The 18,820-nt window shown below is 40.4% G+C and overlaps 1 protein-coding gene across 1 annotated transcript in view; it reads right to left on the reverse strand.

Moving 5' to 3' along the window:
* The window catches only part of il16 (interleukin 16), a 47,395-nt gene that overhangs the window by 9,076 nt on the left and 19,499 nt on the right, over positions 1 to 18,820 (reverse strand). Inside the window, exons 6-20 of the mRNA XM_076728796.1 lie at positions 17,600 to 17,743; positions 17,313 to 17,418; positions 16,263 to 16,411; positions 15,610 to 15,720; positions 15,131 to 15,245; positions 14,554 to 14,627; positions 11,098 to 11,347; positions 10,740 to 10,857; positions 10,131 to 10,263; positions 8,719 to 8,806; positions 7,488 to 7,714; positions 7,138 to 7,275; positions 5,708 to 5,860; positions 2,262 to 2,358; positions 382 to 1,547 (exon numbers count right to left, since the gene is read on the reverse strand). Of these exons, the coding sequence (XP_076584911.1) occupies positions 382 to 1,547; positions 2,262 to 2,358; positions 5,708 to 5,860; positions 7,138 to 7,275; positions 7,488 to 7,714; positions 8,719 to 8,806; positions 10,131 to 10,263; positions 10,740 to 10,857; positions 11,098 to 11,347; positions 14,554 to 14,627; positions 15,131 to 15,245; positions 15,610 to 15,720; positions 16,263 to 16,411; positions 17,313 to 17,418; positions 17,600 to 17,743 (3,069 nt within the window). The remainder of the gene's footprint in view (positions 1 to 381; positions 1,548 to 2,261; positions 2,359 to 5,707; positions 5,861 to 7,137; positions 7,276 to 7,487; positions 7,715 to 8,718; positions 8,807 to 10,130; positions 10,264 to 10,739; positions 10,858 to 11,097; positions 11,348 to 14,553; positions 14,628 to 15,130; positions 15,246 to 15,609; positions 15,721 to 16,262; positions 16,412 to 17,312; positions 17,419 to 17,599; positions 17,744 to 18,820) is intronic.

Raw genomic sequence — 18,820 nt, forward strand, 5'->3', positions numbered from 1 at the left:
GATGACACCCACCCACCCAAACAAACAGCCAGAGGAGCACTGAGACACACAGGAGAAATAAGGAAGGAAATAATTGAAGGCACAGCCATGACTGTGACACCTTGTCAATTGCAGCTCACACAGTGTAGAGGGACTGGAGTGGTGCACACACACAGCTTTCCTAAAGGCTTATAGAAATTATTTCAGTTGTGCTAACCTCCAATTAATGTTGTATAGATAGTCTGGACAAACAGTTGTTTGTAGCTTGTTTACAACTGTATAATTGCCTGTTTGTGTTTCTTGACCCATCAGACTTTGTCACAGCAGTGCTAAAATGGTCCTTAATCTCAGTTATTTCTCATATGATGAATATAGCACATTACCATTGTTCTTCATGATTACCTGGTTACTGAAGGCAAGGACTTTCCCTAAGCTCTCTCCCTCCAGGCCCCTCAGGGCCAGGTCTGTGGGTGGAGCAGCACCCACAGTCGTGCTCGTCAGCTTTCCTGAGCTCCGTGCTCCGTCTGCCTCTGGCTCCTCCAGGGGACTTTTTCCTTCACCTTGATTGAATCTCACAGATGTCACAAGAGGTATGGCCTTGGGCTCTGCAGAACTGTTAAGATCCTCTCTTTGTAGCTCAGACTCCTGCTTTGATGGGACGGCATTCCTTTCATCATGGACTGCAGCTGAATAAGAATCATGTGTCCCTGAACCCAGATCAGTGCTGGTGGTGTCAGAAAGTGGGAGATCTGTGGGGGAGTGGAATGGGGAAGGTTCACTTTCAGAGGACTTGGCAGTTGTTTTATTATAAGCTTCAGAAGTGGAGGAGATGATAGCAGAAGGTGTAGCAGAGATGGTTTTGCTGTCTGTCTCCCTAATGGATGAAGGCTGGTTTGGCTGGATCTCTTCGGGGATTTCATCTTTGCCCTTTCCATAATCTCCATGTGAGGCTGGGTAATTCCTGGACTGCTTCTCCATAACATGAGGGGAGGTGGAAGGTGCCACAAGCCTCCTGTTGCCCCCTTTCTCTGGACCCTCTGGACTGGAAAAAGACTCAAATGAGTTGATCTTTTGTAGGATTGATAGCTTGGCTGTAGCTGTAGAGGCAGACCTGACTCCAAAACTTCTGTTGAAGGCCACAGTGGGCCTCTGCCCTGCTGCTTTATCTTCCTTCTGGTCCTGCTCATCCCGAATCTTCCTCAGACTCTGGCGAAACCAGGTAGGCTTGGGTGCCACCGGGGGCCCCTTCTTTGCCTCTGGAGGAGTTTCAGATGTGTTTTCAGGAATCACGTCAGCCGGAGGATCTGAGGTCACGTCTGTGGCTGTGCCATTGAGTTTGGGGTTCTCTTCATCACTCATGGTGGTAGACTTGCTGTGGACGTTCATAGGCTGTATCCTGTCAGCAGCGTGGGGGCAGTGATGGTGGATCTCAGGCACCTCTTCAGGGGAGCTGTCTGAAAGACGAACCCAGGGATCCTGAAGCTGCTCTTGGGTGTGTTGGTCAATACAGGCCTGTCTCCTCAGAGCTCCTCTCTTTGGCTGCGAGCAGAGCACACCTGATGAATCACCTATCCACACAACACAGAGCAAAGCAAAAAAAATGGAGATGTGGTCGTATGTTTCAAACATTTTCATTTCATTCAACAAACTCATAACCAAATATTAGTGCTTTCACACTGTGAAACAAATGATGGCTGAAATAGTTATCTGCAGGCTCTATGAAGTCCAAGGTTCTTCAGTCCAAAAATGAGTTGATTTCATGCATTTAAGTGAGTTTATATAAAACCAGCAAAAACCAACTGTAACAAAATTGCTCATGATGGAAGTGTAACAAAAACCAGGCTATTTTTACTTATATCACCACTTGGATATGTGTAACACACTGTTGGGTCTGGTGTCTAACAGTTGTCCACAGCTGGTCATTATCAGAGTTTTTAGGACAACTATATAATTTCAAGTGAGGTTGATCATACAAAATTCGACTTTTAATATTTCTGCTTCTGCTCAAGGATCCCTAAAAACCCCGCTGTAACTAAAGCAGGTGGTCATCAAAATTGCCTCAACCCCAGTTGAACTCCATCATTATATCTTGATTAAATTTTATCTACTGACACATAAAACACTGCTTCAAACAGGAAATGGAACCCAAGTTGCTTTCCACTGAAATACTGCAAACCACAGCAGCTTCCTGTCACATTGCTGAATTAACTGCTTGATTAATCAGCCTGTTTGGCAGATGCAATCGGATGCTTAAATGTAAGGTAAAAGTGCTTATCTCCTACCTGTGTGTAGTCTGTCGTTGGTGCTGGCTGCTGTGTCTGGGTGAGTGAAATCTTCTTTGCTCCCCTCTGACTGTTCTCTTATTTGTTCTCCTTCCTGCTGCACAAACAGGAAGTATTGTGTCACAGCAGCTTCTCTCGCAACAACCACATAGAGGTGCAGTAATGTACGTTGCTTCCGCTGAGATATTCATCGATATCTCTGCTACTGTTGTCACACCCTTTCATTCAGTCAGTACCAGGCCCATAATCTAACAAGCAACAAGCATGATGCATATGGACAGAGGTTAAATTGAGAGAGAATGGAGAGAGATCCCTTCTCCATTGATATGGGGTGGGCTAGTTTCATAGGGACTATGTCTTCCAATGAAAACTGCAGACATTGTGTTCTTTGCATGTGGATTGTCTGTTGCCTAAAATGCCCACAGACCCCCTCTCAAATTGAAGACATGTATCAATCCTGCTGCTGTTTGATGGCCACTGCTCAAAGAGAAGGAGGCTACACTCTACATTTGTTTGGTCAGCGTGACACAGTGTCTGTAAGCAGATGTTTCAAGACAAAAGTGTGAGAGTTGGCCACTGTGACAGTTTTGACAGGGTGTGATTCCATGACAGGAGGCGGTGCTCTGGCCCAATTTAACTCCTACATACAGGCACACAACATGCAGTGCTTGCATGCTGACATGCACACAAACACACACACACATGCACAGTAAGTATGATTGGAACACAAGATTGGTATTGTAACCACTATATTATGCATTTGCACTCCTTATTCACTTGAGTGAGTTTTCAAGGCCATTTACATACAAAGAAAAGTATACACTCACAAACTACATGGCCAGAAGTATGTGTCCACCTTAACATTACACTCCGGCCCAATATCAGATGATTCTGCAGTGCACAATATACAGTATGTACACCTGGTGCAAATTTTCTGTGCCATTGTAGGAAGTGGTCTGTTATGCAATGAGGTGCAAAGTCAGGAGACCAGAGTCTGCATTCTGTGGCAAACCTGCAATAATGTTTGCCTTTGAAAAAAAAGTTTCATCAAACGCAACCACAGTTGTTTCTTAACTTTATCCATACCTCAGTTGTCATGCACAGATTGTAGAAGGAAGGAATGGTAAAAACATTGGCAATGAATGATAAATTACATCAATGAGCATAATCTAAGGTGTTGCAGAATGGTCTGATTACAGTGTTTTTTCTTAGTGATAAGGTTGTACAACCATGTGTAACTGTTGAACGTTTCATTCCAAAACCACTAGCATTCATCTGCAGCTACAATAGTCTCTGCTCGGATGGCTTTCCAAAAGATTTTGAAATCCGGTATAAAAATAGCTCCACAGCAAAATCACCCAAAAGTAAATGGACAGTGGTGTCCACATGCTTTTGGTCATAGAGCGCACATAACAAAAACTAGAGCGGAAGAACTGTGGAGGCACGACTGATTCAGTGTTGCATGCAGTAGTCACCATGTTTTGGTTGAACTGTACTTTCTATTGAGGCATCCTTTATAAAGAGCTTGTAAGTTGTAACTAGTGGCTTTATTAATGTTAATAAATAATTAATGATTTATATATCAATCATAGGCCATTCATGGGAAAAACTTCTGAGTTGCTCTCTGGAAAATGGCTGCTCATACATTAACCCAGTAAGATGTCCAAATAACATTAACCCTTAACCTCGCCTTTAATTACAACTTTTAAACTCTTAAGTGTAGTACCAAAAATACACATGTAAAAGAACAGCAATTAAATTGTGTGCTGTCAGTGTACTGTGAATAAAGAATTGTCCCATTCTCTTTACATTTTATTCATAAAAGGTCATCTGTGTTCGGCATGCTCTCACCAGCAAATCACTGAAAGCCACATCATTTCACATACATTCCTTAAGAGTAATCTGAGGATGTTTCGCAAGGCCTTGTATACACTGCTGAAGAACTGCAGGCAGTGAGAGGAGAGGAGAGGAGTGTGTTACATATAGCAGGATTAGTACGTTGAGGGAGACATGATTAGTATAAACAGGGACAGTACATTGAAGAAGGCAGTGCAGGGAGCAGGTAGCAGTCCCCCTGCTGTCTCTTCTGATGCTTCAGAGAAAGGACTCAGAGTGGAAGTGAGGCAAACAGAGCTGACAGCTTCAGGCATACCTTCAACTTGCTTTTGTGACTGAACTTAGATACTGTTTGATTAACCAAATTAGCTGGATCTGAGCAACATCTCTCAGACAGTGAAGGTCAATACAGTAAACAAGAAAAACTTACACATATACACATTTTACTCTGCTGAACTTTGGACTTGTCTTTGTTTATCTCCAAATGTAATATTTAAAGAAATGTCCCTTTTTTGTCTTTAACTGTATGTACCCAGTGTCTCAGGTAAGGGTTGGGTCTCAAACCTGGCAGATTTGGCCAGGTTGGACTTGCTGATCTCAGTTTTAGGACAGTCCATAACTCTTTTGGTTAAAATTTCTCCATTTGAACCGAAAATAGAGGATGAGCTACAGGCCAATTAAAGAAAGGGAATGAATATTTTTGCAACCAATGTCTTATCACGAGTGTAACTACATGTACATACATTTACATAGCTGCCTAATATTTAAACGTTTGAGCCCCAGGTTCAGTTTTTATGCTTTAATTTAGAGGCTTGTGGCATAGTTACCTTCAAGACTGGGACATGTAGTCAGTCTGTAGATCCTGAATACAAATGGCCTGTATGGTGATCTGTCTATACATATGAATAATCATATATCTGTATGATGGATAGAGGAGGTTTTAATTTGGTGGTTTTGTCGGTAGCTAATTAAAATGTATCATGAAAAGCCAAGCTGCATGAAATACTATAAGATATCTGTTAGTACTGTAAACATGGAAACAGTCAGTTTTCACTGGATACAAACACAAGTTGGATTCATCACGCTCAAGTGGTTAATTATTCACTTGCACATGACAATTTGTCATTTGCAGTAAGAAAGAGTATCTACAATGATTTCAGGACCAAAGATTGTCAAAGTAAACACCATGGCGTCCCCATCATGATGTAAACGGAACCCTGTGGAGTTTTTAAACACTAGTGGTGCTCTAGAGCAATGTTGTTTTTTTTTTTTATCTTGTTTTAAATTAGCATGCAGATACCTGCACTTGAGATGAAGTGAAAAACATTGTTTCACTATGGGTTTACATTATTTCACTGAACAGTTTGTGGCGATGCATTGAAAATGAAAGCAATGCAGATGAGGATTTTTGTTAAATTTCCACAGGCTACCTTGAAAGCACAAGATTGTGTGCAACTGAAAAATGCCAAGTGTATAAGGAAATAGAAAATTGAAAGCTTTTCAAAAATGTGTTCATTAAAGAGCAAATACAAGCGAGTACAATTTTTTACAGCTTCCTTTAACTATAACCCTTCCTGTGTTGTCCTGCAGCTGTATGTAGAGTGCTGTACCTGGCAGCTGGTGTGCGATGACGACTCCAGTCCTTCATCTCTAACTGGTGATCCTCTACTGGAGCCACTGGAGTCTCCATTATAACCCTCCTCACTAGTCACATCCTGAGGCCAGCAGTACCGACGTGGAGAAGCTCGCACCCTGCAGGTGGACTATGCACACACACACACACACACACACACACACACACACACACACACACACACACACAGTTTACAGCCAATGCACTAATATACAAAGGCCTAATTCAGACTAGTAAATGGTAAAGCAGTTATGTTTACTGGCACATTTCCCATGAGCCATGGGACTGGTGGAACCTTTGAGGTTATAATTAAGGGTGAATGATTTATTGTTTGGAAGTCAGATGTCCATTAGATTGGCTGCTGTACCCATTAAACTTTGTATGAACTTCTGTATGGATACAGTATGGCTATTCATATTATCTATTTATTGTATTTAATCTTTATTTCAACAGGAGTGAGATTAAAAGTCTCTTTTTCAAGACAGTCCTGACACAAGACAGACAGCAGCACAATTACTAAGTTGCAGACATCAAACAAACATAACAATTTACAGTGAAAACAATGAGAAAATTACAGAATCATAAAACCAAAAAATATTCAGCAACATTCAAAACATGTCAGCCAGATGTTCTTGCTTTCAAGCCTTTTAGAATCATTTAAAATGCATCAAGTGAGACAGCTGCTGAAGATTCAGGTCATTTTGCAACTGTACTGCAATGTTACTGAGTACAGACTCTATGGCAGTTAGTGGGAGTGAAGACAACAACTCCCTGTACATTTCTGAAGAATGTAGATGTACTGTTAAGATGGAAGCAGACCAAGAATAGCATTAGAAATAAGAATATGCCAATGGTTAAGTCTACAGGTGGACAAGGCAGACCATCCAACCCCAGCATACAAACTGCAATGGTAAGGGCTTTGACATTTGTAAGAAGTCTCAGTGGTCCATGGTAGGCAGTATTTTGCATTGTAACAATACATGCATGTATGTAACATCACCACAGTCCAGCAGAATATTGATGCGCTTAGAGCAAAGAATCAGTGACTACAATTTTTTTTTTAGAAAAATTTCTTAGTCATCTCTGTCCTCCTAAGACTCAGTTTTTCATTCCTGCAGAGGACCTGTGATAGTCTAGCAACTTGCCCCTATTGCACCATGTGTCGTGCCAGATGAACAGTGCAATAGGGTTCAGCACCCATGACCCTGAACAGGATATGTAAATATAGAAAATGGATGGACCTTAAAGATGTGAGTAAAAATAATGCAACAAAATAGGGTCTCAAGGCTATTGTGGTAGTCCCTTAACCTCGAATTCGTTCGTGTTTTAAAACTACTTTTATTTTAATCTTAACACATTTTTTGAAGTGGATATGAAAGAAGGAAGGAAAGAATGTGCATGAGGTACCTTGTTGCCCCTGAAGGCCAGATCCAGGGCCTGCTGACTGGATAAGGTGGCAGAGGAGGAGTTGTATGGGACGTTATAGTCTTCATCAGGATACACAGGCACTGATAGTCTGTTGTCAGACCATGTCTCTGTCATAGACTATGCAGCAGGAATGGGACAAAATAAGATACACTGCTACACATCAGAAGAGATGATTACTTGGACACACTGATAAATTTCCAATTAAGAAAATCATACATCAACATTCTGATACATTCTCATAAAAAATCTACATACAGAAAACTAACTAACTCTCTGAATACAGATCCTAGAAACTGTATTTTCAACCATGTGTTTTCCCGTTAGGTTACCTTGGGTGTGTCTAGGCTGTGGACACGGGATGACGGGCTATGGTGTGTGTTGTGGAGGTTGTGGATGGTGAGGCAGCGGTTGTGGTGGTGGTGGCTGGTGGTGTTGTCGCTGCAGGAGCGGGTCATGGTCCTCTGTGCACGTCGAACCGTCAGCTGGCTGAAACTCTTCTCCAGACAATGCTCGCATCTCTGGCGGCTATGAGAGCAAGACTCCAGTCTACGCAGCCCTGGCATGGGAAAATAAATCCAAGAATTATTCAGAAAATATCAGAGAATGATAGTATATTGAAATAATGATTCAAAAATTACATGAATACTCACTGATCTTAAAGTATTGACCGAATTAGAGATGTAATGAACTGAACAGAGGCTTTTAAATACTTCTGCGTTCAGTATGTCTCAAACTGTCCATGTCATCATAGAGGTTACTCACTCTTGATCAATGTGCAGTAGTAAGCATTAGAAATCTGAATGGTCCTTCCACTACACTACACTGGTGATGAGTTATAAAAACAGTGAGAATGAAACATTTTGATTGTGACGGGCACTCCACTGATTTCACACATGCAGCTCAGTTTAATTTCCATGAGTAGTAGTAAAAAAGTTGTACTTTGTCTTTCGTGATGCTTTTGGAAGAAGCTTCGGCTTTTCTAAAATCTGAGAAAATAACTGATAATGTCATTAAGATTATCCTGGATTGGGCTGGGAGACAGATTTACGAGTATAGAACTGGAAGCCTGTGTGGGCATTTACAAGGCAGGTTCTGATAAATGAGTTTTATTATGGGATGTCTAGAATCCAGTGTTATGGAGTGTAAATCCCACAAGGAACTAAAATTGATGAAATTCTGCAAGGCAAACATCAAATTACTTGAGTGCAACTTTAATAACTGAAAATGTACACAAGCTATTTCAAAGAAAAGTCTTATCACCAATCTAGAGAATTAAGCACACTTTGACATACTGCATGTATAATGTCTGTAACATTTAAGCTATGGGGGATCAAAATTGGAAACATTCCTTGTGAATCTCTTCAAAAAATGCAAATATTTATGGATTTACGAATTTATGAATTCTAAAATAAAAAATGCATTAACTTCAACACCAATTGGTACAATAACAGCAGAGCCAAGAAAAGAACATGGAGGAGTGCTAATTAGTGTGCAAGACAACATGAGTGAAGACAAATATGTGCCTATGGAAACAAAATAATGAACAAATAAATATGTCACCATCAATACTCCACTGGCTCTTATCCTTTCTCAGTTTGCTGTTTTCCACTGCCTGAGCGATGGCGTCATTCAGCTGCTGCTCTGATACCTGTGGCACACAGAGTGCAGACGATGGGAATGTCAATGGTGATGTGCAAGTCAGGGTGATGACAAGTACTGACTCTCACATTCACATTTTAAAGAGAGTTATAAAGGTCAGAAAGGACAACATACGTATAAAAACAAAGAGCATAAAAACAGTCCTAACATTATTGTCTGAGCCTTAAAATCCAAGTTGTATAGAGCTACTACAGAGCAGAATTCTTCTATCAGTATGTCTGTAAAACTATGACATCTTCTGTACTCCTGTTTATCTGTCTGTTTAGCCATCTGGTATTATTCTATACATTTCTTATTATCAACAAATCTCATCAAAGTACCAAAACCGACATTGACTTGATTCTACTAACAAGGACTGTCTGTGTATCCAAAGTCAGTAATTATTAAAAACACAGCAATGAGCCACATGGCTCCACTCTATGTTGATATGCTCCTTCAATAACACACACACACACGCACGCACGCACACACACACACACACACACACACACACACACGCACACACACACACACACAGTCATTAATTTGGCTCAATACAACATACACCATCCTGCGGCCCCATATACTCAGCAAAGCACCAAATGCTAATTAATCCACCGCTGAAAATAGTCCCCAACAAATCCACTGTTTCTTTCTGCTTTAAGTAGTTTAGAAACTAGTTACACAGAAATACTGAGATTTCAAATCACCACCAAACAACAAATGGGAGATACTAGAGAGGCAGTTTAAGAAACTAGAAAATAGAAACAGTGTCAAAGGTATTAGAGAGCAAATTCAAGACTGACTTCTCATCTAGCACCATTGTCACAGGTTAAGCATTTCATTTGTCCAATACTTTTATTTATGACCAGTAACCTGCAAAACAAATGACTTCATCATCAGCCTCTACACCAATAGTGTGAATAGGTGTTACATAACTTCCTCAAGGGCTTCATCTCAGCCAATAACTGACTGTTGTTGAGGTCCTAACAATTCATTAAGTATTCATTTTTCATCCCTGCTTATTCCTCCCTTTTGACAAGCAAGGGGGTGAGAATGAGAGCTATTCCAGCATGTACTGGGAGGAAGTCCCAGAAAGACACACACACATACACACACCCTCTCACACAGCAAGTTAGAGCCTCAGGTCAAACCTCTTGGAGTTTGGACTGAGCAGAACACCAAGTTGAAAGCTGAAGGAAGTCCATGCCAGCAGCACAGGGACCCTGAGGTGAACTCATGAGGCAACATTCACACTGAGCCAATGAAGGCTTTGCCCTGTAAGCCTGTAAATCTGCACTGGTTGAAGTAAATGAGGAGGAGGCGTTGCATACTTTGGGGTCTGGGTGTCGACTGATGATGATGTGGACTGGACCTGGTGTGCACTGGCTCAGGACTGTGTAGACGTCATTCAGCGCCATGTTGTAAACCACAGTGTCGTTGATCTCCATGATCTCATCCCCACACCTAAAGGTAGGGAGAGTTCAGGAAAAGGTGTTGGAAAGAGAGAAAAAAAACACAGAGAAGTCAAACATAAGTGTGCAGAAGAGCATGCACAGGACCAAAGACATGGTAGAATAAAATACGGTATTTTATTGTTGGGCACAAATGATTTGACACATATACTGTTTAAATTCTATATAAAAATAAACTCTGTTGTAACTGGGTCAGCTGTGTAACATACATATACCACAGGAGTTCTTCGTTTCTGAAATACATTAAGGAGAAAGGCTGTGTACAGGAAGTGCTTTAATTACTGAGCACAGTGTTGATGGTCACATACAGAACTCTGTGCTTTTAACCTTACATCACATTACAAGCTGCATCAAACAGTATCTGTCTTTTAGTAACGCACTCAATACACTCCTTCACATAAACTTTGTCTCATTTGTTTTTGTCACAGTAGGGGTTTTCGAACTCTTTCTAACCAGATTTCTCCTTACCGGAGTCTTCCATCCATGTGTGCTACCGATCCAGGAGAGAGGGTGTGGATGTAGATCCCAGGGCATCCGTCACCCGATGGAACACAACACAGTCCAATACCCAGACCAACACCAGCCTCTGAGAAATGAGACACGCATACAAAACCTTTATTATGATACTTTATACTGTGATCTGTTATGATATAGCATTAAAGGTGGCAGTTTTACTTCAAAGAGATTTAGCATTTACACTAAAATAAAGCACACTAGAACCATATTTGGTATTTTAAATGATGAAATATATATAAAAGAAACATCAATAATTAATTAATTGTCAAAATCAGTAACTTTAGTGTCAGTCCTGTCCCCTGAGGCTGACCTTTCTGCAGGATAATCTCTATCATGATGCGGTCTCTGGGTTTCGCAGGCTGACCCGGGATGCTCAGGGTGTTACTGCAGCTGTTGTTCAGGTAGTTGTAGTCTCCCATGTCAACGCTGACCCTGGCCATGCCTGTTGTGGAGCTGAGGGAACGCGACCTGCACAGCTGTGCAACTTGGGCCTGACCACACAGAGCTCCCACACGCAGGCTGGTCCTCACCACCAGAGTCAGCAGGCCCTTCTTGATTTGCTGCACAGAGAAACCAACATTTCATATTTCAGAACAATGCTGAATGCTTGAAGAAATGTTGGCTGGCTAAAACTCTTGTTGAAGATGTAACCAGGGTGGATTAATTCTACCATGAGCAAAAATGAGCTCTGGTATTCTGCTGACAACCTAGTTTCTCCTACTCTCTGCTCATTGTGTATGATTAGTAACTAGTAATGACACGTTTGTTTGAGGTAACTTGATGAAACTCACATTTATTTAGGAATATGCACCACGTAAGCACAAGCTACACTAATCATAAAGGCTTTAGAACCAGATTTCAACTCAACAAAACAAGGCCTCATGATTACGTGATAATCAAGTGTCACCTTTACGGTACTCTCGTATTGTTGTGTATTCCGTGGTGCACACAGTGTTACCAAACAAATTTGCAACTAATCACATTAGCACAAAGATCCAATGGTTGGGGCTCTGGGATATACCAAATAAACCATCCTTGGATGGAACACTGGTGAACAGAGCTTGCTCAGAGAATAAGAATAGATTAACTTGTAAAATGCACGATTCATTTTTCACATTCACAAAAAGGCATGTTACTTACTGAATGGGTCACACAAGGTCATAAAACCACTCAGGCTCTTACAAATACTGTGCACAATAAATGATAGACATCTACAATGAAAACAGATGGATCACTTTGCCACAAAACTCGGAATTTTAGGTCTGTACGTATTTACACCAAGCCCAAAAAAGTTTTAGATTTCTTTTGAAAATATTCAGCGAGCTGGCTTCACTGATATCTGTAGGTTGTGTGTTCTAGAGCTTTGGGGTATAATTGAGGCTGCATCCCTGATTTTCTTTCGTCTGTTGCTGGAAACCTCCAATGAACCAGCAGCAGATGATCACAGTGTTCTTGAAGGCAAATAATAATGTAGCTTGGTCCTCGTCCATTAAAGGCTTTGTATACGAGGAGGAGGACCTTCAGATCAATCCTGAATGTTACAGGAAGCCAGTGCAGAGCAGCTAAAACTGGACTAATGTGCTCTCTCCTCTTGGCTCTGGTTAATAGACGAGCTGCAGAATTTGAATGAGCTGAAGTCTCTCAGAGAGTGAATGAATAAAGTTATATTGTAAATCAATCTTTTTAAGCTGTGCAGCTCTCTCAGTCAGTGGCTCACAGTCAGTTACCATGCTGTCTCTGTCCTGATCCAGTCACAGACACAGCAAGAAGGTTTGTGCTGTCCAGAGGTCACGCTCATCAAGCACTGAAGAAGTCATAAAAGTGATAAAAAAAAAAATATGGTGGTAGCCATCTGTTTCTTTCATTAATTTAAGTCCCTGTGATTTATAAGTATCAGGGTTTGTCTTTTCAAAACTTTTGGCCAAAAAAAAAAGAAATCTGCAAAAGAATGTAAGCAAAGCAGAGAGCAAGCAGGAGACGTGTCTGCTCTGTAAGAGAGCAGGAAGTAATGTTTATTCAACCATCACATTTCAGCACAGAGCAATCATCAAGGCAAAATGGGCAGAAGCACGGCCATATATAGATACTACAAGATGGCTAAATGTTTGTCTATTATCCAACTGACAAAGTGGCTCTAAAGGATGATACACTTCCAAAAGAGAAAGTTCACTGTGAGTAAAGCAGCGCACACATGTTATATAAACATTTGATTTAAGAAAGTGGAGAAGCTTTTATAGATTGGAGAACTTTAATTGTATTGGAAGATGAATCCCTTAATTGCACAACTTTTAATCTCATTATATTTATCCACATACTGCATATATGAAAGTCACCTGTTTCTTTTTATGTATTTCCTGTGGTTTGTATTGGTCTGTTTGTCTGTCTTGTACATGCGCACATGCATATAGTTGAGTAGATATGTTGGGGTGGAAGAGGTATTAAGATGCTTCACTTGAGAAAAAGTAGTCATACCCCAGAGTAAAAATGCCATTTAACAAGTAAAAATACTGCATTCAAAATAGTACACATGCAAACTTTTATAGTATAATCAGAAGAACGCTTCAGAACGCTTCCACAGGTCCTTCATTCAACCCGTCAGACTGTTTAACTCCAGAATCATGTAATGTAGCACTGTGTCAGTGTTTCCCATTTCAACATCACAAACCTACTGTTTGTTTTTTCACTACTGTTATTTATGCTGATATATGCTCACATCCATTACATCTTGTGCAATTTTTACTTGGTTGTATATTTTTTTATATTGTGCAATAGTACAAACACTGTATTCATTATCCATTATGCAATTTTTTTTTATACAACACTATCTTTCTCATGTGCAATTCAACATATGGCCTTGGTAGAACAGTATTATCATCTTATAATCTGTACATGATGTACATGCACATGGTTGATTTTTATTTTTCATTCTGTATCCTTTTTATCTTGATCTTTGTCTGCCACTGCTTTTGCCTATATTTTTATACCTTGCTGTGACAACTTAACTTCCCCAGCGTGGGATTAATTAAGTTTTATCTTATCTTAAAGCAAACTTATACTGTTATTTAATAAGTAGCAATGCATCATGTCTTGTAAAGGTATCATATCATTTTCTTGTATACTCTTACAGAGAATGCACACCCATAATCACCCACACAGGCCTTATCACTTATGCAGCCTAATGAGTTCTGTGCTTGATTTCTCTCACAATTCTGTTGGTGTTACCTATTGGGGGGGCCCACCTTACCCAGTTATCATTCTTAGCGCATAGTGAGTGGAAACACGTGTGTGAGTGAGCAGAGTCTATAATCTTCAATGTAACTAAAGCTGTCAAATAAATGTGGGCAAGAGTTCAATGTATTAAACCTAAGTCCAGTATTTGGGTAACTGTAGTTAGTGACTTTCCACCAATGGGAAATAATATGTGATATATCAACCCTGTCTTCAAGAAATTACATTTACATCATACAAAATTGTTTTCTCAATCACTTTGTGCTGACAAACCTCATTTCTGCCTGCACTGTAATCAGAAGCAGCTTGCGTGAATGAAGCAGTACTGCACCGGCGTCTGGTGTGCGGTTGTGTTTGGGCAACAAAAGCATTTTGGTTAAGGTTAGGAAGAGATCATAGTTTCGATTAAATGTTGATAGGCAGCTCTCACATGACTTGCCAGACACGTTCTCCAACAACATTTCTTCATTGTGTCAACAGAAAATTGACTCCAACTTGAGAGGAACACTGTTGTCAGGATCATAACGTATCGCCTTACTTTGAACTTGTGCAGGGCTTCATCGTGAGTCAGACCGTGTAGTGACTCTCCATTCAGCTCCAGGATCTCATCACCTACACAGACACAGCAACAGAAGATCTGAGAGCACTGAAGGCTGGACATCTGCTCTGTGACATGTCCACTCACACTGCTCAGAAATCTGATATGGATACGACTGATCATGTTTAACACACATGTGTTACACTCTCAAGACTGAACACATCATGTGTAATATTTTGCTTTCATCTCTTACTTTTCAACTGATGGAGCTTAAACTTCAACTAAGGATCCAAGTGCCTTCATCACATGTACTTATCACACACTTAAAACTCAAATGCTTGCCAATTTTCAACTGCTGTAATCTTGTAGTTTTTAAATCAGACGTCAAAAGTGTGTCAAATACACATTTTCAGACCAGTTGGAGAGCCACAGCAGAAGGAAAAGCCCATGTGAACTAGGTGCCTCACAGTGATTAATAATAGAGAGTAGCAGGATGGAAGTTATGGAGAAAAGACATGAATTATCTCACACACTGTAGTTTGTGTATGAGCTTCATGTACAGTATGTTGTCACTCACCCTCCTGTAGCCTTCCATCAGCAGCTGCTGCCCCTCCAGGAAAAATGGTCTTGACATAGATCCCCATTGGTCCATACATGCTGTCCCTCCCTCCCACTATACTAAAGCCCAGACCCTGAGAACAGCAGCAGAATTCATATTAATAACATCAGCAGTGATTTTAATCTTTCAGTAATCACAAGCATAGTTTTGAACGTAATCATAATTAAATGGCACATTTTGGCATTTAACTTAGATAAAAGGAGTTAATTAAGACTTCAACTGGTTGGGTGTCAAGCTCACTGTCAAGTACTAACAGGGAAACAAAAGTATGTGCAAAAAACAGTTAAGTAACATAATTCATTTATTGTACAGCAGTTATTATGGTCTACTGACGACAGCGGTGACTGAACAGCAGCAGGTACAGATCTGTGACAACATTTACTTACAATCTGATAATAGAGAGAACTAATCATCTTTGTTGGTGGGGGTGTTCTCACCTTGCCATGGCCCTTCATTAGAACAATATTACAGATGATGAAGGCTTGCACGTTGCTGCAGGAGTGTACGAGCTGGGCAGAGCTGAGAGAGCGGGAGGGACGGTGCACAGGCTGGAGAGGAGCGGCGTGTAACACACACACACACACACAGACATAGACACACACACACACACACACACACACACACACACACACACACACACAAAGCAGGGAATTACATCACGATGTAATTCTTCCCTTTACTAGAAGTAAGCAATAACATTTTGTTGCTGACATGATCAAACTACTAGCATCAATATTAAGTCTGATTTTTAAAAGTTTCTATCAGATTTACTTTTTTAAATATCTGTTAAAATGCCAATACAGCAACTGTCTTATACTGCTGACTAGTCCTGGGTATTGTTTCATATTTTTGGTCACTAATTTGTGTTCTTTAATTTACATTTAAATTTAAAAAAAAAGTCAAACTGTCCTGCTGGGAGATAGCCAGATAAGAATGCACTGTTTTCCAGCTATATGGGTCGTCTGTTTATCGTTAGGATGAGGATCCACTTCATGTACCTGTTCCTGTCATTTATTGTGCTCTAGTGGTGTGCATTGCAATGGTGCGATCTTTAACGTGTTCCATTTAGAATGTCAGATCAATTAAATACCTGTATAGTTGCATGAGGAAACTCCAGCTGCTGGGACAGAGACTTCCTGTTTCCATATAAACCACCATTCCCATGAGGATGACTTGCATACAGCTCTGGGGTCTTCATGATGATGCTGTCCAGGTCCCCGATCCAATAAGGATGAACGCCTGGTTACACACACATAGTATCAATAGAAAATGAATGTCAGGTTAAAATGACTCTGCCTCAAAATTGTAAGACAGAAATAGACCCAGAACCCCCATTTAAACAGTCCATTGTAAAGCGCATGAAATCAATTTTAATGAACTTCTGTGTTTCTCTGTCCAATTCTACACAGAGGGGCCAATAACATAGAAACAGCTACCAAACATTTACCACTTTACCCCAAATGTTCTCCTAGTTTTAATCCCCTTGCACTGTGATGCATGCAGCTCTTCACTGTACACCGAGCAATACTGTGACTATCATTTATTGTTTGATATATTATGTCTGCCCAAATGATACACTGCTGACACGGTGTGCTGAATGTGTTTGCCCATGCTGTACTGGTAAAAAATTCATTTAAAGTGAAAGGATGTATTGGATTGAATTAAAACACACAGAAGCTTGTATTATCTGGATCACTGTGACTGTATGTCTTAAACAGCTGTCATATTTTGGGTCACTCCAGATACACAGCACCATCTACAATCTGCTCAGTTAAATCTCACACCAGTGGAACTGTAAGTGCAGCACTTCTCACAATTAGGACCACATTTCCAAGAAGTGGTGTGGCTTCCCAGTGCTAAAAGGGTATTACTCCCTGGCCTCACACCTCCCTGAAGACAAAAAACATATTAAAGACAATCCCCCCATCACCCTCTCTTCTTTCATCATCTGTCACCCTCTAAAAGCTTCGGCTATGCCTCTGGACAGAACAGCAGCCTCCTCCTGTTTGTGCAGCTTTCTGCCTAAATGTGACTCATTCAGGTTGTACATGCAAAGTGAAATGCAGTAAAACTAATGCCTCTCACTCATGTTGGTGGATGATAGATAAATTATAACTGAGTGAAAGTGTATGATACACACTAGTTGAGCTGGAGCGTGTCCTGTTGCTGGCCATCTGTCCTGTTGGGCTGTGCTCACTTTTCTCCATTTCCCAGCATCTCTCCTCGTTCACCTCTGGGATGGGTAACTACACACACACACACACACACACACACACACACACACACACACACACACATTTGTGTTAATGGGAAACAGAAAGAAATCTTTGTGGACAGTGTGGACAGCTTAGAAAACAACGTAAATGATGACAAAATTATAAATATAATAGTGGGTGAGATTCCACCTTTGGCAAAAGATTAGTTTACCTTGAGGTGGTTGTTGTTGGCTAAAAGTTCTTCATCTGTGTATCCAGGCAATGATGGATGTTCAGATGGGGAAATGAGAGCTGGATGCTGTGGGCTTGTAGTCATGCTATGTGAATAGAGAGCGTCTTCACAACTGGAAATGTCCTAAAGTACACAACACACCAGCAAAGGCAGTTCAGCTGTGGCACAACAATGGCAGAATGTAGCTGTAAAGTTCACTAGGCTTACTTCATTTATTGGTTCACATGATCATTTCTGTACTAATTCTGACTGTACAGCACAAAGTAATACATTACACTAATCTTTGTATGTTGTAATGGATTACTCTGTCTATTGTAGCTCTAAACCCTGCATATCAGGACACTTAACTGCACTGAGCAGTTAGCATTACATGCATTAAACATACTGCGGGACTATATCAAAGTCTAGTACAGAATAGTAGAGAATAACAGTTTAATGTAAAGTAGTATAGTACATTATAGTATATACAATAGAGTATTGTATAATGCAGAGTAGCTTAGCACAGAGTGTCAATAGTGACTATCTGACATTAACAAATGGGCGATTAATCCTTACTTAGAGTTTCAGAGAGCAGGGAGAGTGCATTTTTTAGGTTTTGCACTGGCTTTGGAGAAAAAACCTCTATTATATATAATATCATGCTCTATCTATTTTACCTATGACATGAAAGACATAACGGCCAAAATCATTTGAACATATTCTATGAAAACTGAAAATAGGAAGAGTATTTTGGGAACTTTGGGGTTTATTATACAAAAAAATCCTTATTGACATTAGCTAGCATTTCACAAACAAAACAAAAAGTATTTGCCAATTGTAAACTAGTCTTTGTGTTCAAAGCAGAGGGAATGCAGGCCGTTCTTGTGACAGTGTCAAGGTCCCCCTTCAACTCACTACTGTCACAACTGTCACAACTGTCCCATACAATATATAAAGATATGCACAGTTTCACAGTTTCAAGATTCCCTAAAACCACCAGCTGGTGGATCTAAGCTTTATTTCGATAGAGAAACCGCTTCATAGGTCAAACAACTGTGACACCTTTAACTTGGTATAATATTTTTACATAATTTGATTTTTGTGAATTTTGGGTCACATTAGGAAAGGTCATACAATTTCAGGCTAAAAGAATGACATTTAGGGTTTTTTTTAACTGATGTCAAGTGTCAAAAGGGATCAAATTTGACCCAAAGAGTATGT

The sequence above is a fragment of the Chaetodon auriga genome, chromosome 1, assembly GCF_051107435.1.
Source record: "Chaetodon auriga isolate fChaAug3 chromosome 1, fChaAug3.hap1, whole genome shotgun sequence".
In the NCBI taxonomy this organism is placed as follows: Eukaryota; Metazoa; Chordata; class Actinopteri; order Chaetodontiformes; family Chaetodontidae; genus Chaetodon; species Chaetodon auriga.